We start from the raw sequence: 16,229 nt of genomic DNA, 5'->3' as shown, positions 1-16,229 counted from the left end.
GACACATGACATTGCTTTTAAAAAATAATGTTTATTGGGATGTATAACATTTTTTAAAATATTCATGTAAACAAAAAATTAAAAAAACAAATTTAATTAATAGCAAGATGATGATTTTGTTCTTGGAGAAAGAACTCTTAAATCCAGCCCAGAAGTTTGATTGCAAAATGTGCTGTTGTGTAGATAAGAGTCAAATTACCAACATACATGAACATCCCTCTGTAACGTTTCTGGGGATCTGTAAATAAATAGTTTAGATTTTAAACTATAATAAGTGAACAATATTAATTTTGAACTTAGTATGTGCATAGTATGAATACTCTATTGGCTAAGTTCAAAATTAATATTGTTCACTTATTATAGTTATCACTAAAATTATTTTTTCTTTTGTTTCAGATATTGATAAACTGAAATTGATATCTGAAATGGGCACAATTGAACAGGATGGAAACCTTATGCACTTTAGAAATTCCTATTAACCCTTTGATGCAGAATTTTTACTACTAATATAATAATTCATGTCTTACCGTCATGTCATGTCATGAAATACCGGTCTTTTTCTGCATTAAAGGTGAAATTTTTAACAATTTACGTTACATTAATTTCCTTAAAAAATTAACACTTATTTGGATTTAAGAGAAACACTAATTCATTATTACATTTTCTACAAAATCAATTGAAAACTTCTTTTCTTTTAAATTGCTTTTCTAGAATTTTAGTTAAAATATAATTCCGGTAATCTAACAATTTATAGTAATTATTAGACTGTTTTTTCATAATTAAAATAAACATATATATATTGTATTTAGAACATCCGAAAAATATATAAAAGGGACACCGGCGTACCGTCTGAGTCAAAGGGTTAATGAATGTTTAATCTTGCTCACCTAGTGCAAACATCTATTTTGAGATTTAGCATTATCTTTTGTAAAGAAAGCCTCTTAACTGTATGAGTTAGATCAAAGCTTACTTTTAAAAAGTGGGTGTTCAAAGTATTCTTCCTTCACCCTTCCATAATATCTCATTGGATGCCTGGCCACTTATGCCCTTTTACCGCGGTTATCGGGTAGTTAAAAAATATTGAAATGAAACAAATCCTTAAGGTTTTGTAAATGCATGGCACCATGAAAAGGTAAGATACCATAAGACTTACACAAGCAAAATGTGGATAGACAAACAATATTAGAATAAAGTAAAGTACGAATGGCAAAAGTATCAAGGATAGGATGAGATTTGATTAAGACTTCTAAAACTTACTAAATGTAAAACTTACTAAAATCTGATTTAGTTAATCACAAGTTGATGTTTCCAAAGTAAGTTAAAAGTGAAAATTCCCCTTCTAACAAATACTATGAACCTTAATAAAAAAATTTCCAAGCTAGATTCAATTTAAGTTGCTAGTTTTATGATGCCAAAGAAGCTCGAATTTTTATAGTAGAACAATATACAGTGCGTAACATAAAAAACTGACCACCCTGAATAACTTTTGATCTAATGTTCACATTATCATGTTCTAGGGCTCAATTTTAAAGATTAAAGGGGGTGACCTCAAATATGCTAATTGATTAGCGCAGATGATGTTTTAAGTTACAAAATCATACCTTTTTTTCTACGGATTTGGATTTCTGACCCCCAAATTATGGGGGTTGCCATAATTTCAGAAATGGGCTCCAAATAGTTTGGATCCCTTAATGTTAATTTTATTTCTTGCATATGGCCATATCTGTCATTAGACATGGTACTGCAGTAGAGATTTAAGTGTTCTAGCTAGTAAAAATTGATTGAAATCTGATTGATTTCACTCAAATTTTCTATTTTTACCATGTAAAATAACATTTTTTAAAATATGAAAATAATATATATGCCTAACAATTCAAAATTTTTTAGACTATTATTAAATATAATTATAAATATTTAAAAGTTATTTTTTTAATAAACAAATTTTATAATTATGTGTATAGGGTGCGTAGCATTTTTCAAAAGTCCTTAATTTTCCAAATTGCGATTTTTTTTCCTTTACCATTGTTGATTTTCACTATGAATTATGCAGAAAGACACTGTTCACATTGTTCTATTCAGTAGTTTCACAATTAATTCAACTCCAATCTATAGTGCTTAAAAATATTATTTGAATGCTTCAAAAGTGCTTATTTTTTGTTGATTTATTTGGCTACGCACCCTGTGTGCAAAATTTTTTCAATTTATTTACTAAGTTCTCGATCAAAAATTCGAATCCTACAAAAAAAGGTATGTTTATTTAAAAAAAGTACGTTTTTGTATCTAATTTTGTAATTTAAAATATCGTCTGTATAAATTAATTAGCATATTTGAGGTCACTCTCTCTAACCACTAAGATTGAGTGATAATACATAAAGATCTGATCATTAGATCAAAAGTTATTCTGGATGATATTTTTTTTCACACTGTACACCTAAGACCAATATCTTAATTTGTCTTAGTCATGTGTAAGAGTTATATAGATGCTCTGGGCAAATTACTTGAATACATGCCCCTGAAAAGAGGAATTGTAATCATAGGAAAATAAAGTATGTTTTGTGAAATGTAATAAAAAACAAGGGAACAATGATTATTCATAATAATTCATTTTAACGTAAATTTATATAAAATTTATTCTACACAAAAAAATATTTCCTTAAAAGATTTTTATAAATGGATGCAAAAAATATAAATTTTAATGACCTAAAACTTCATTGAGAATCATATTCTATTCTTCATAAAATGTTTTGCTTGAGTCTAATATTTAATTGTTATATTTTATTTCATAATAAAAATAATAGCAATGTATTCAAAATTTTATTATCATTAATTAGATGATTCAAGCTGTTAGGTTCCTCTCTGCATGCCGCTGAGACTAACTTGTCTCAAAGTCGTGCTCGTGCAAAATTGGTAATAAATTTTCATATTGTATTTCAAATGTATCGATATATAAAGAGTTAGAATGATGTGAGGAAGAGCTATTTGTATGTTTTTGATTTAAAACTCTGTTTTCCAGTTTAAGGCACCTCTAATAAAAAATCAGGAGCTAGTAAGCATTCTGTATCATGTGAATAGAAATCTACCTTCATCTATCAGAAGGTACCTCCAGTTAGAGTCAAGTTAACAAATCTTATACACTAGTGAATTGATGTTTAATAATGGTAGTGGTAGTTACGCATATCCAGAAATAATAATAGTAGTATAAAAAATTTAATTATTTTCTTACCTCCAGTTGAATAGCCCAGAGCATATGCTATTCTACCAAGTAAGTAAACAGCTCCGCCTGCCGCACTCAGTCTCTGAAATTAATACAATACATACTTTGTAAATATATATTCAAGGTGTTCCCATAATTACAATATATAAGCCTAATCAAAGAAGTAGGCATATTAAGGATTCAAAAATATTTTTCAGGCCAAAAAACAAAATAAACTAGTGAAGTTTAATGAATTAGCGAGGAAGGCAAGTCTGAAAAAATTAAAACGTTGGATTACCAGAGATGAGCTGAAAGACGATTTTTAGAATCACTTCTAAATCTCAACTCACAATCAAACTGGTTTTGATGTAGTTCCTCTCATTTTTCTCACCATTGAGGATTCAAATATATTTATCTAATCTCTCAAATTTTACACAATCCCTGCTGTGTAAGTTTTCATGCTTCATTTCAATAACAAATTTTTTAAAAAAATATGGTGATTAAAAACACCCTTCAAGCCATTTTGAATTGGCAGTTCAGGCATTGAAAATTAAATGGAATTTTGCTCTCGAATACAGATAAGTCTTGGGCACAATCTTTAGAAGTTTTAAATCTTTCTAAGCCATACAACCGTTTTACTGTTTATGACTGATAATAAAAATTAAATTAATTTATTTAAAAGTTTTTGAAGACATGCAGGAAAAAACCAACAAAAAAAAGGACCAAGTATTTAAACATAAAAATATTACAGATGAGATAAGTTCAAAGATCTCATTCAGGTAATAAGCTTAAATTAATTAATGTTAATAATTTGAAAAAGCACATTTTCTTCCTGTTTCCTTCATTAATATTCTATTTTTGAAAACAATAAAACTTAATTTCAATTCTTATTTAAATGCTTGCCTGTATTTTCCTCATAAATATGATCATTTTATTCATTCTAGAAGTCAGACAAAAAAAAAAAATAATAATTTAGAAACAAGGTTATGTTAAAGAATGCTTACTGGATAAGACAGTCCACCACAAAGTAAAAGGAATAAAAACTGTGGGTAGTTTTCAAGGCTGAAAATAAAAAAAAAAAATTAGTTTAAAAATATACACAACATAGTTTTTAAGAGGAAACACATCACTGTATAAGATAATTAGTTATTATTTTGGGAAGTTATTGAAGTATCAAAAGACCATAAAAGAGCTTTAATATAGAGCTTATATTACAAGCTTTTCTGTCAGGTTATATGTGTACAGCTTTAAACTTAATTTCTGTGTTTCTTTTTATGGAGAAAAAGAAAGAATTTGTTACTTCATTTATCCAGAAATTCACATAAAGTGCAAAATTATTTGATAGCAAATCACCATGTGTTTGCTATTTTATAAAAATGTGCACAAAGCAGCAAAATTTAAAGCTACATTAAATTACACTGCAAAGAAACATCAGCAAAGTCAACTTTAAAACAAGGTTTATGCATTCAACTCATAAACATTGGACAAATGAAAAATAAATTGTACCACTATAAAAAATAATTAGTAAATGGTATTCATAACATATTAGATAATAGTGATAAATATTTATATAGATTTACAGCTTACAAGTTTCCGTGGGCACGCTGTATGCAATTGAAGACTTGATTGGTATCGCTGTACATTATTGGATACTGTAAATATTAAAGAAAAAAATAATTAACTGAATGTTAAAGAATCTGGTTGGTATCATTACACATTATTGGATACAATATTAAAGAAAAAATAATAAAACACTAAAAACTGATTGGTATCACTGTACTTTATTGGATACTGTAAATATTAAAGGAAAATAATTAAGCGTTAAAAGCTGAAATATCACAATAAATTCGTTATAAATTTTTGATCCTAATTAAATTGTTATAACATGAAAAACGAAAAAAAATGTAAATATTGTAGCATATAAAACGAAAGTTTAAATTACATTCATGCTTGTATTCAAAATACGGTTACAGGAATAGGTTAAAGCCGGTCCAATATTTAATATTCTGTATTTACGCAAACAGATTGACACCGTACAGTGCACAGAAGAAAAAAACGGATTACATTGAATCACTTTTGATCTAATAATCGGATCTTCAAGTTCTAGGACCTGATGTTAATGGCTCAAGGGGGTAACCTCCTCAAATATGCTAATTAATAAGTGTAGACGATACTTTAAGTTACGAAATTAGACACAAAAACGTACTTTCTCTGCATAAACATATCTTTTTTTCGATGGATTCGGAATTCTGACCCCCAAAATATGTTCCCAATAGTTCGGTCAGCAGAGCGCTCAAAAGTTTGGACCCCTAGTTTACGAAAGTTACGGAATTAGACACAAAAACGTACTTTCTCTGCATAAACATATCTTTTTTTTCCGATGGATTCGGAGATCTGACCCCCAAAATATGGTTCCAATAGTTCGGTCAGGAGAGCGCTCAAAAGTTTGGACCCCTTAGTGTTAATTTTATTTTCTGCGTATTTCGTTTTATCCTGAGAAATTTTAAGCGAATTGAAAATTTTTTGCACACAATTATAAAATTCGTTTATCAAAAGATAATTCCATGTAAAAAATAGCTTTTATTTGTTAGGTCCTGCAATTTTTTGCATCATTTTAAAGAATATAATTTTACATGATAAATTACAAAATTTGAGCAAAATCAGTTGTATAGAACTGCAGAAATTAAATTTTAAAAAAAAATCAGACATTTAAAGTTCGATTTATCAGGAACTATTCAACCGATTTTGCTCAAATTTTGTATTTTGTCATGTAAAATTATATTTGCTAAAATGACGTAAAAAATTCTATAACTTACAATTCTAAATTTTTTGGACCATTATTAAATAAAATAATAAATATTTATTAAAAATAATTTTTTGCATAGAGTTAGATAAAAAGTTATTCAGGGTGGTCCGTTTTTTTTTTTTTCTTTTTGCGCACTCAGAATCTGCATTCAGCCATTAAGGACTGAAAATGCTTTATCTTTTCAAATTGAATCAATTGTAATTTTATTGACAGACAAGTATCCAATTCGTATCTATTTAATATAAAACTTAGAACCCGAAATATTTCTTTAGAAACAAAAAAATTACATAATATTTTTTTCATAACAGCTTAAAATTTTACTTCTACACATCTTTATTGCACATACTAATTTTTTCTTCCGTTTTACATATTTTTAATAGTAAATCTCACTACAGTCTTGTCCGTAATGTTTTTTTTTGATCATAAATAAAAGTTTTTTTTAAAAAAAGTAATCTTCGAAACAAAATATTAAGACTCAATAAAAGTGTGCCAGATAGACATTTACAATTTCGTCAATTTTATTTTATTAATTTTTTCATATTATTGATAGTTTTAATATCTAATTTACAAAACTTTTTGATAAAAATTTATTGAATCCGTTGCTCGCCAACTTATGCAGTTATTTTACATTCACTGAGCTAAAATCAAATTACTGGAGTGAAATTATTAGTACTCGTTTCTTGTGCGTAAATTTAAAACCCGTAAATAATAAATCCCAAAACATTTACTTGCTAACATCCACTTATCTGGTTTATATTTTATAATACATCATAAAAATGGTCAGTAATATCAGGTTTTGAAAGATATGCTTAAAGGAAAAGACGATGGAAATGCTCCAATAGAAATAAAATAAGCGTCTTTTTGTCTGGAGCAGTCATGCGATTAACTAAAGATCGCGTAAGTGTAAGGAAGAATTTGTAAGTGGAATTTTAAAAATCTTTGTACATTAATTTACATGAAGTTCTCTAATTAAATAAAAAAAAAACCTTTGTGACCAGATAGATTTAACGTACACCAGTCACCATTTACTACACAGGCCGGCTGTATTCGAACTCCCGTTCTCACGAACGCGAGTCCATCGCCCTGCCAACCACGTTATCACGGTCCAAACTAATGTATGCATTCATAAAATAATTCAAAAACTAATGCACGCATCAATAACATTTCCTTTTGATCTCCTTTTTTTTATTATTTATTCTACTTTTTTTAATTATTGACTCTACTCGGTGCTGTGTGTTTCAAACGTATACATACTAATAAAATTCTACTTTTGCCATGTTATTTCTTTTAAATTTAAATTCTAATAAAATGGAAGAAAGCATCACGGTGTAATAAAAAATAAATAAAAGTTGAAATTTGATTATTAGCCTAAAATAGTAAATCTAAAATTTGCGGTTCAAACAAGGCGAAAACCTGGTAGTGGAGCACGCTATAGTACAATTGGGGACTCGCACTTCAAGAAGAGGATCAAGGATACCGATACATATGACCTATGACGTCAGCTGATCGTTTATAAGCAAAATGGCGTGTTGAGTTGAGCTAAGTTTCGTTACATAAGTTAGAATGTTAATCACGTGAAGTTAATTAAATACAACGCCGTATCGCACATCGAAATTGCCTAAATATAATTCTTTCCCGCCTACGTCTTTTACTTAACTTATTATGTATATATTTTATAGCAACCGTGATATATTTTTGTTTTGTGTACCTGGCAACTTCGATGCATAATTGGTTTGCTTATGTTCTACATAGCTTTGTGCCTGTCTTTGTGTTAAGTAGGAAATATATAGTTAAAGAATTGAAATATTTTTGGAAGAATGTAGAATATGTCACTTGACGGGCTTGGTTTTCTCGAAATAGAATAGAAAGAACAGTTGCTAACGTAAACAAATGCCACGTTTCAATAACCAATCAGGACCGAGATACCCACACTATGCAATACCTTCTAGAGAGGAATCCCATCTAGGAGGTATTGCACTATGTTAGTTGCAGGTATCCCATACATGTATATAATAGAGAGAGAGAGAAAGTTTACAGATCAGGAATGACTGATATTTTTCATAGTTGGATTTTGTTATTAATCTAAATATATTCTAAATACAAATATATTCTTCACATACCTTACAATTCTACATCGATCATGATTGAATTAAATAAAAAACAAGTAAAAGTTATTATTATTATTATTTAGTGCGTTAAAAGTAAAAATAACATTATGGGGTTTTAAAACTTTCGACGGCCCTCTTGACTAAACCATTAGGATTATATTTCCCTAATTGAGGCGACCTCCTTAACGTTATTACCAACAATAAGTGAAAATTTGATCATTAGTTCAAATTTTCCATACTAAATTTGTGCCTTTCTTTTTAGGTTATTTAGTAATTAAATTTATCAAAAAATGAAAAAAATACCAAAAATTAATAGAAAGAGTTTATAACTGTCATCTTTAGAGAATATCAATATACAATGAAATGAATTTTAATAAATACCTTTAGCATATATTTAATTTGAATTGAAATAATAAAATTTTTCGGATAAAAAAAAAACAAAAAAAACTTTTTTTTTCTTCCAAGAATTCTTGTTTCCATTGACGCTTAATAGAAACGTCCAAGGTTAATCATCATGTCTCCCATATCGTTATCTTTATAACAATAAGAAATCATTTTCCTTATCATGAATTGAAAATACATTATCTAATATTACATGACAGTGCATTATAGTATAACAATAAACCCAGGAAAAGGTTATAACTATAAGTTACAATTTAAAATCTTTTTCATCTTTTGTAAATTTAAAAACCGGATTATATCGGTTTTTCACCTTCACAATAGATATTAATCAGTTAAACATGAGATTCAACAATAGTATTCATTTGTATAAGAAAAGTTAAAAATCGTTTGAAACGTTTTACAGCGAGTGATGGGAAAATGTATTTAATATTTATAATTCTTTTCTTTTATTTAAATATAGTCAATAGACACTGAGTGACACACTAATGTAGACACTGAATTTTCTAATTTGGAAGTTTTGTTTAAAATCTTTATCTTTAAATTTTCGAAATAGTTTATGGAATGACAATTTAAATTCAAAAACTGTAGGTGTGGTGTGTTTAAATTAACATTATTTTATTTTCATAAACTTTATAGTCAATGATAAAAGCTATTCTGCATTATTAATATTGTCACTTAATTATTCACGGAATGTTTGTTTTTAATTCATGGGCTTCGCAGAGGTGCAATTATTGTAGGGGATGAAATTAAAATACACACCACAAAAGTTTTCTAAATTTCAAACGTAAAAACAAAAATTTCTTACGTTTTTTATTTATTTCTTGGTTTTAACTTTGATGAATTCAAATCCACGATGAGTGACGAACATTTTCGTTATTAGTCTAACAACATTGAGGAGAACTTTAAAAATTTATCAAATGCTATCCAATATATTATCCGCTGGGATTTTTACTGATTAAAATTTACCAAATGCTATACAATATAATGGACGCTGGGTTGTTTTTAATGATAAAAATCTACGAAATGCTTTTCAATATACTGGATACTGGGTTTTTAATGATAAAAATTTACCAAATGCTGTCCAATATATTAGACACAGGGATTTTAACCATAAAAATTTAATAAAAGATATCCATTGTATTGGATGCTGGGTTTTTAATGATAAAAATTTACGAAATGCTATCCAAAGTTTTGGACGCTGAGTCTTTAATGATAAAAATTTACCAAACGTCATCCAATATATAAGATGACGAGTCTCAGGAGGTTTTAATAAATACAAAAATCATTGGGAAACAAGCAATAAACTACAATAAAAACTTAACAATTTAATAATTAAACTATTATCAAATGTGGATCCCTGTTTTTAAAATGTATACAACAATCAAGAATTAAAAAAATAGTGGATTTTCTCCTTCCTATTTTAAATTGTTCAAAACTAGATAATGATGCAGTGTAGTTTGATGTAAACGATACTAAGTAGTTAAGAAAATGGTAAAAACGGTCAGTAAACAGTCATTTTATTTGGGGATCTCATCATAGTAATAGAAAGTACCAATACTATATTATTTTTAACCAAACTTCCAAAAGGAGAAAATACGCAACACGGACATTTCTTTAAGTTGCATGATTCTTCGTAAATACATTATTAAAATTAATAACCAAAATATTTAAAAACTAAAGTATAAGAATTATGCGATAAAAAAATTAATACTTTACCTTTATTCCAAATTTTTTGCGAGCCATACCAACTTTCATACCATGCCACAATGCTATGAACACAGACGAAGTTCCAACAAGAACGACATATCCGTACTCTTTTGGTACATCAATGGTGACCATTTTTCCCCACTTCTAGATTTTATTGGAAAGAACTAGTTATTAATAATTTTACTTTAAAAAAATTCCATCTAAAATTGTTATTTTTACACGGCGCATAATTTTATTTACCACAAATCTCTATTATGGAGATATATTTTTCAAAGATGTTTAGTAGTAAAATTATTTAGATCAGAGACAAGTATTGGTTAAAAAATCCAAGCTTGCTGAAGTGTTGAATGGTTCATGTGAGACGGAACCTTGAAGTTGCAAAAATTATTTAAAAAACCTACATGACTAGAATAAAAAAAAAATGTAGGACTAATTTTCATTTTAATTTCAATAAACTTTTATAAATTCTGAAATTAAAGTTTAAAGATGTAAATATGTCCAAAAATTAATATCATTCGAAAGTCTTGTAAAATGTATTTCGAACACAAATGTTATTCAAAGCTTTATTTATAAATTAAAGCTGCCGGTAGTTTATAAATAGTCAAAATTAAATTTCTTTTTCTACTAAAAAGTTAAAAATTACTTTTCTTATCAAAAACAAAGCATGCAAAAATTAAAAAAATAAATAAATTCAAAATATGCATATACTTTTTAAATGTTTCTTGTTCCTTGCATTTAAACTTTAAAGACCAATTGTTGTAATTCTTATTACATTAAAGAACAACTAAGTTGTTATCAATGGATATTATATAAATTCCTTGCAACCTCATAGAGCAAAAACACAAACTGTCATCTTCCAATAAAAAAAACTGTGTATTCATAAGCTTACTGAATATCCCAGGAGGTGATATTCTCAACAGCTGACTTCGTTCTTATTAAAACGAATCAATAAATGTTGTTCTTATAACACAAAGGGATAACTAAGTTATTATCAATCGATACTAAATAAAATCCTTGCAACCTCAGAGAAATTATTATCATGAATTCAATCTTACTATGAATTCCAATTTTCCATGACAAGCCAAGGATCAGTGAAGTCGGAAATTGGGTCTAAAAAACGGCTCGTCACAAAATTTAAATTCTAAAAAATGGCCCCCTTTACAAAATTCTAATTTATATAAAAACGGTCCCAACAAAATTGAACAGACCCCTTCACGAAGTTTCACTTCATAAAAATGATTGCACAAAACTTTTCCACAACGGATTCGAAAACGACGAGATTTTACGGCAGCATCGTCTCGAATCAAAACTGAAATCCGAAATTCGCGTGTCGTGATAGAGCATTAATAATATCGGAATTTTAAAAATCTCGTGGAAAAGGCCGAAAAAATTATTATTCAACAACGTGAAGTTACGATGGATTCATCAAAAATCCAACACGTCAAAGAGTGATTACTCATATTGAAAGTCGTAAAAACGTGGGATTAAAAATATCTAAATTTGAAATACCATACAAAAAACGGTAAAAAAAAAAAAAACGATAAATAACTTCCAAAAACATTATCACCAAACGACGTGATATTATGATTGAATTATCACGAATCGAACGCGTCAGTAATTAATTGAAATCCCCACATCGAATTATAAATATTGGAATTTGAAAAACCATGTGAAAATAGCCGAAAAAATGATAAATAACTTCTGAAAAAACTATTATCAAATGATGTGAATTCATGATCGAATTCGTAAGAAGATCGCATAAAAAAAGTCAGAATTTAAAAAACCAAAAAAATTTTCCTCACAAAAATCGACCCCATCAAGCACAAGGTCCCCATCAGAAATATTTCTTGTCATGAAAAAATTAAAAAAAATTTTTTTAGAGAATTCCTTTATGTAAAAATTATATATAATTTATAAGGAAGAGTTCAAAATAAGTTTATCTAAGAAATCAATCAGCAATAAGATAAACAACACAGCATTTAAAAGCGAAAAGCACCCATGAACACTTATTGTTCGACCATGATTGAGCAGATGGCACTGTCACAATTCCTATGCAAAGCAGAAATGAGCCTCTTAGCCTGGTCCTAGAGTTTTGTTGCTGGACTAAGGAATCATCAATACCATGTGGTACTGTTACATACTGTAGAAATTAAAGGAGGCTATTCAGAAATAGCAGCCTGGCGTTCTCACACCTAGCATTCTGTTGTAGGATACACATGTTACACTTAGTGACAGCAATGCAAAGCCTTATTGTAATTCTTATTTGGGTGCATTTTGACCATCCTTCATTTAGTCTTGATCTTACATCCAGTGACATTCGTTTGCTTCTAGCTTTGAAGTAAATTCTTGGTTAAGGAGCTTCAGAAGCAATGAAGTCACACAACCTGTTCGATGCGTCTTCCGTATGAAAAGCCCTGATTTTTTCCTAGAAGGCTTTAAAAGGTTCAAAAAATGTCTCAACATATTTGTTATTATGAGGAGAAAATAAAGTTTTCTCTTATCTCATTATAGTTTCTGACGTTCATACACAATTTTGCGACCAGTTGTCAAGGAGAAACTTATTTTCGGATTTACAGTCATATTACAAAGGAATTCTTATTCAGAGTTCTCCCAAAGAATAAAAAAAGGCAGAGTGCTTCCTCACAAAAAAGGCACTTTGAATTTTGAAAGGGTACTTAACATGGTAAAAACTTATCAAATATGTAGTATTATTATGTAATAACATATAGTATATTATGCAATAACTGGATATAATATATAGTATTATTATGCAATAACTGAATATGGCAGTCAACAATTTTTAAATTACCCTTTTATATTATTTTACGTAGTATATATTTCAAAATAATTCTCATACATTATCAAAACAAGAGAAAAATTTGTATTTTATAAAAAATAATTGAAGACCTGCTAAAAGACAATCTCTGAGCATAATTATTTTATTCAAAAAAAAAAAAAAAAAAACTAAACTGAAAAATAAAATTTTTGATAAATAACTTAAGAGCTTTTTTCTATAATTTAAACTGAAATTTATGAAAAAATAAACATTTTCAGGTGCATTTTTCTCTTTTTTAAGAAAAAAGCTATTAATTTAAGAAATTTTAAAATCAATTAAAAAAATTCATTAATATACCCCATCCCTGAAAAAAAGAGAAACTTATAAAAATTTAACCAGTTGAGAATAATCCTAACAAAGTAAATATTTGTAATAGTAATCAGAATAAAACCTATAAACACAGATAATTTTACTAATAGGTTATTCTTAATTAAACAGAGAGTTTTTTCTTTTTTAATGAAATATACCCTGGACCATTATATATATTCAGTTTAAAAGGCAATGTTCTTAAGGGATGGCGGCTTATTTTTACAAAAAAGAGCCACCCTTCTAAAAACACTGTCTTATTAATATTATGAATTTTATCTACAGTATATAAAATAAATGATAAACTATGCAGAACTTCTTTTGGTAGCAATAATCAGAAATAAAATAAATGGAAGTTATTAGTTTAAAATATTTATCGAAGAAGATATTTTAAAAATCCAAGTGTAAATTCTTAAAAAGGCTTTGTAAATTCTTAAAAATGCTTTTTAAAAACCATACAAAACATGAAAATAAGACTTTGAAAAGGCTTCTTAGGTATGAATCAGCATATAATTTTTTCCCTCATGTTTGAATATTTTTTTAAAGAATGAATATTTTCTTTTTTCTTTAGCTACCTAATTTCAAACCAACAATGACTTTAATGCTTCAAAAATCTGTATTTTAATTGAATATGAAGACAGCATTGTACACAATTGAAAATAGCTTATACTTAATGATTTTCAAATCTAAAAAATTTTATTTCCATGGTATTTAATTTTAAATACTTTCACTTACATATTAAAAATGCTAGTTATAAGCTGTTACATATAACATTAAAGATAGGGAAAAGAAAAGTACATTAAGTAACAAAATTGAAAATATCCATATATAGATAATATTTATTCATTATTATGAATTTATTCATTACTATTATTATGAAGTCTAATATCCATGTGAAAATATCCATATGTAGATCATTTTTATTCATTATTATGAATTGATTTACCTACTATTATTTTATGAAGTCTAATATACTACTGGTAGAAATATTATTAAAATTGTGAATACATATATATATATATTTTTTTTTTGGCAGCGTAATAATTGTCTATAATTCCTTAAAGAATCTTAAATCAAAAAATATATATATATTTTGACAGCGTAATAATTGTCTATAACTCCTTAAAGAATCTTAAATCAAAATATACATATTTTGACAGCGTAATAATTGTCGATAATTCCTTAAAGAATCTTAAATCAAAATAAAACCATTAGACTAAAATAAAAATCGATGGTTTTTTTTTTATTTTTTAAAAACTTATTCTTTTAAATGAATGATATAAAAATTTGAAGGATAAAAAAGAAAAGAATAAATATAAAGAGAAAATATTTTACCTTGTTTCAGGATGTTATAGAAAATAACACCTCCTCTCACACTGAGAAAAACTGCTTCAGCTCTTCAGATAGATTAGATTAATAATAATCTCTAAAACTAGCTTATTCCAAGGAGAATCGCAGGGGGCGAGAAGGAAGTATTAGAAATGTAAATATTTACAATGAAATGACATTTTCTTCATATATGCAATACTAGTTTGATTCATGCTTGTGACAATCATGATTTAAAATTTTATGCGAAAAAAATCGCATGCGTACGGGAGTCTGATTGGCTGGTTTTTCCACTGGTAGGTTTTTTCCACTAATCCCGTTCTCATTCGCATGCGATTTTTTTCCCATTGAAAAAAAATTGCGTCTAGTGAGAATGCTCCTTTAATAGCCGCAAATGCGTATTTTAAATTCACAATGATTTCAGGATCAGCATAATCTATAGATGGCGCTTCATAAAACTCAACATCTTTACCTGTAGTCGTCCACAGCGATCTTGATTTTGAAACTGATGAAAAAAGTTTTGTTTGGAGGGGAAGAAGCAGGCTGGTTTACTAAGATTGGTTTATTAAGACACATTGGTTTATTAAGATGTATACAGAAGTTGCATTCAAAAGTTTCTTCCTTGATTATGTGAATTGATTGCTAAATATTTATAATAAACATCAGTACATTTCTATATTTCACTCGTCCACCAAAAATTAACATTTTTTCATGGATAGTTCCGCACAGCGTGGTCTTGAATAATCGTGTAAAATTTAATGAATAAAGATAGGAGCATTTCAAACACCAATCATAATTGCCTGACTTTATGCCATCAGATTTCCGAACATTCTGATTGCTATAACATTCCCAAGATGCCTTTTTCTGGTATTTTGCTCAAAAACACAAATGATTTTTCATCAATCCGCCATTTTAATTTTGTAGGCTAGATAGCAAAGGATTCCTGATAACGTGAATATTCAAATCATTGATTAAAATAAAGAACGAGCTAAAATATACTGTACAATTTAATGTAAGAAAAACGACAATAAAAGTACCGAAAAGATTGATCATTAACACTTAATGAATCATTAAAACTTAAAAATAAAAATTAATGTGATAAATGTCTTGATGTCTTAAAAAAAATTGCCACTTTTAAAAAAATTCGAAATTGTTATAGGTTATTAGAAAAAAACTAAATACCGTAATATAATTTCTAATTTGTAAATATTTATGAAGTTTTCAGAATATTATTATTTAAAGAAAAACAGTAATAAAGCGAAAAGAAACTAACTAAAATATAAATGTAATCGCTAAATTCTAAAATTAGAACAATAAAAAAACCATATATTTAGGATTATAATTTATCGATAGGTAACAAACAATATTATACATTTTAATTTTCAGATTTGATATAATTATAAGTTTAATATTGAGAAAATTAAAAACAAGGAAAATATTAAGATATAAAATATGGAAAAACATAAAATTTGAAAACTTAACATTAAATGAATGATATGACAATATATATTATTTTTTAAGGTTTGTTTTAACAGGTCTCGCTGA

The 16,229-nt window shown here is 27.6% G+C and overlaps 1 protein-coding gene across 1 annotated transcript; it reads right to left on the bottom strand.

Annotated features, from left to right (window-relative positions):
• Positions 1–11: 11 nt before the first annotated feature.
• Positions 12–14,945, bottom strand: LOC107442019 (glutathione S-transferase 3, mitochondrial). Its single transcript, XM_043045225.3, has 6 exons — positions 14,694–14,945; positions 10,226–10,360; positions 4,781–4,845; positions 4,198–4,255; positions 3,224–3,296; positions 12–238 (listed from the first exon to the last, which is right to left on the bottom strand). Exons 2-6 carry the CDS (start codon positions 10,346–10,348, stop codon positions 138–140), a joined length of 420 nt encoding a protein of 139 aa, XP_042901159.1. The 5' UTR covers positions 10,349–10,360; positions 14,694–14,945; the 3' UTR covers positions 12–137.
• Positions 14,946–16,229: the final 1,284 nt, after the last annotated feature.

This window comes from Parasteatoda tepidariorum, chromosome 7 (assembly GCF_982258835.1).
Source record: "Parasteatoda tepidariorum strain Cologne lab strain chromosome 7, Ptep-v5.0, whole genome shotgun sequence".
Classification (NCBI taxonomy): domain Eukaryota; kingdom Metazoa; phylum Arthropoda; class Arachnida; order Araneae; family Theridiidae; genus Parasteatoda; species Parasteatoda tepidariorum.
The sequence above is the reverse complement of the archived record's forward strand: the minus strand, read 5'-3'. Positions and strand labels throughout refer to the sequence as shown.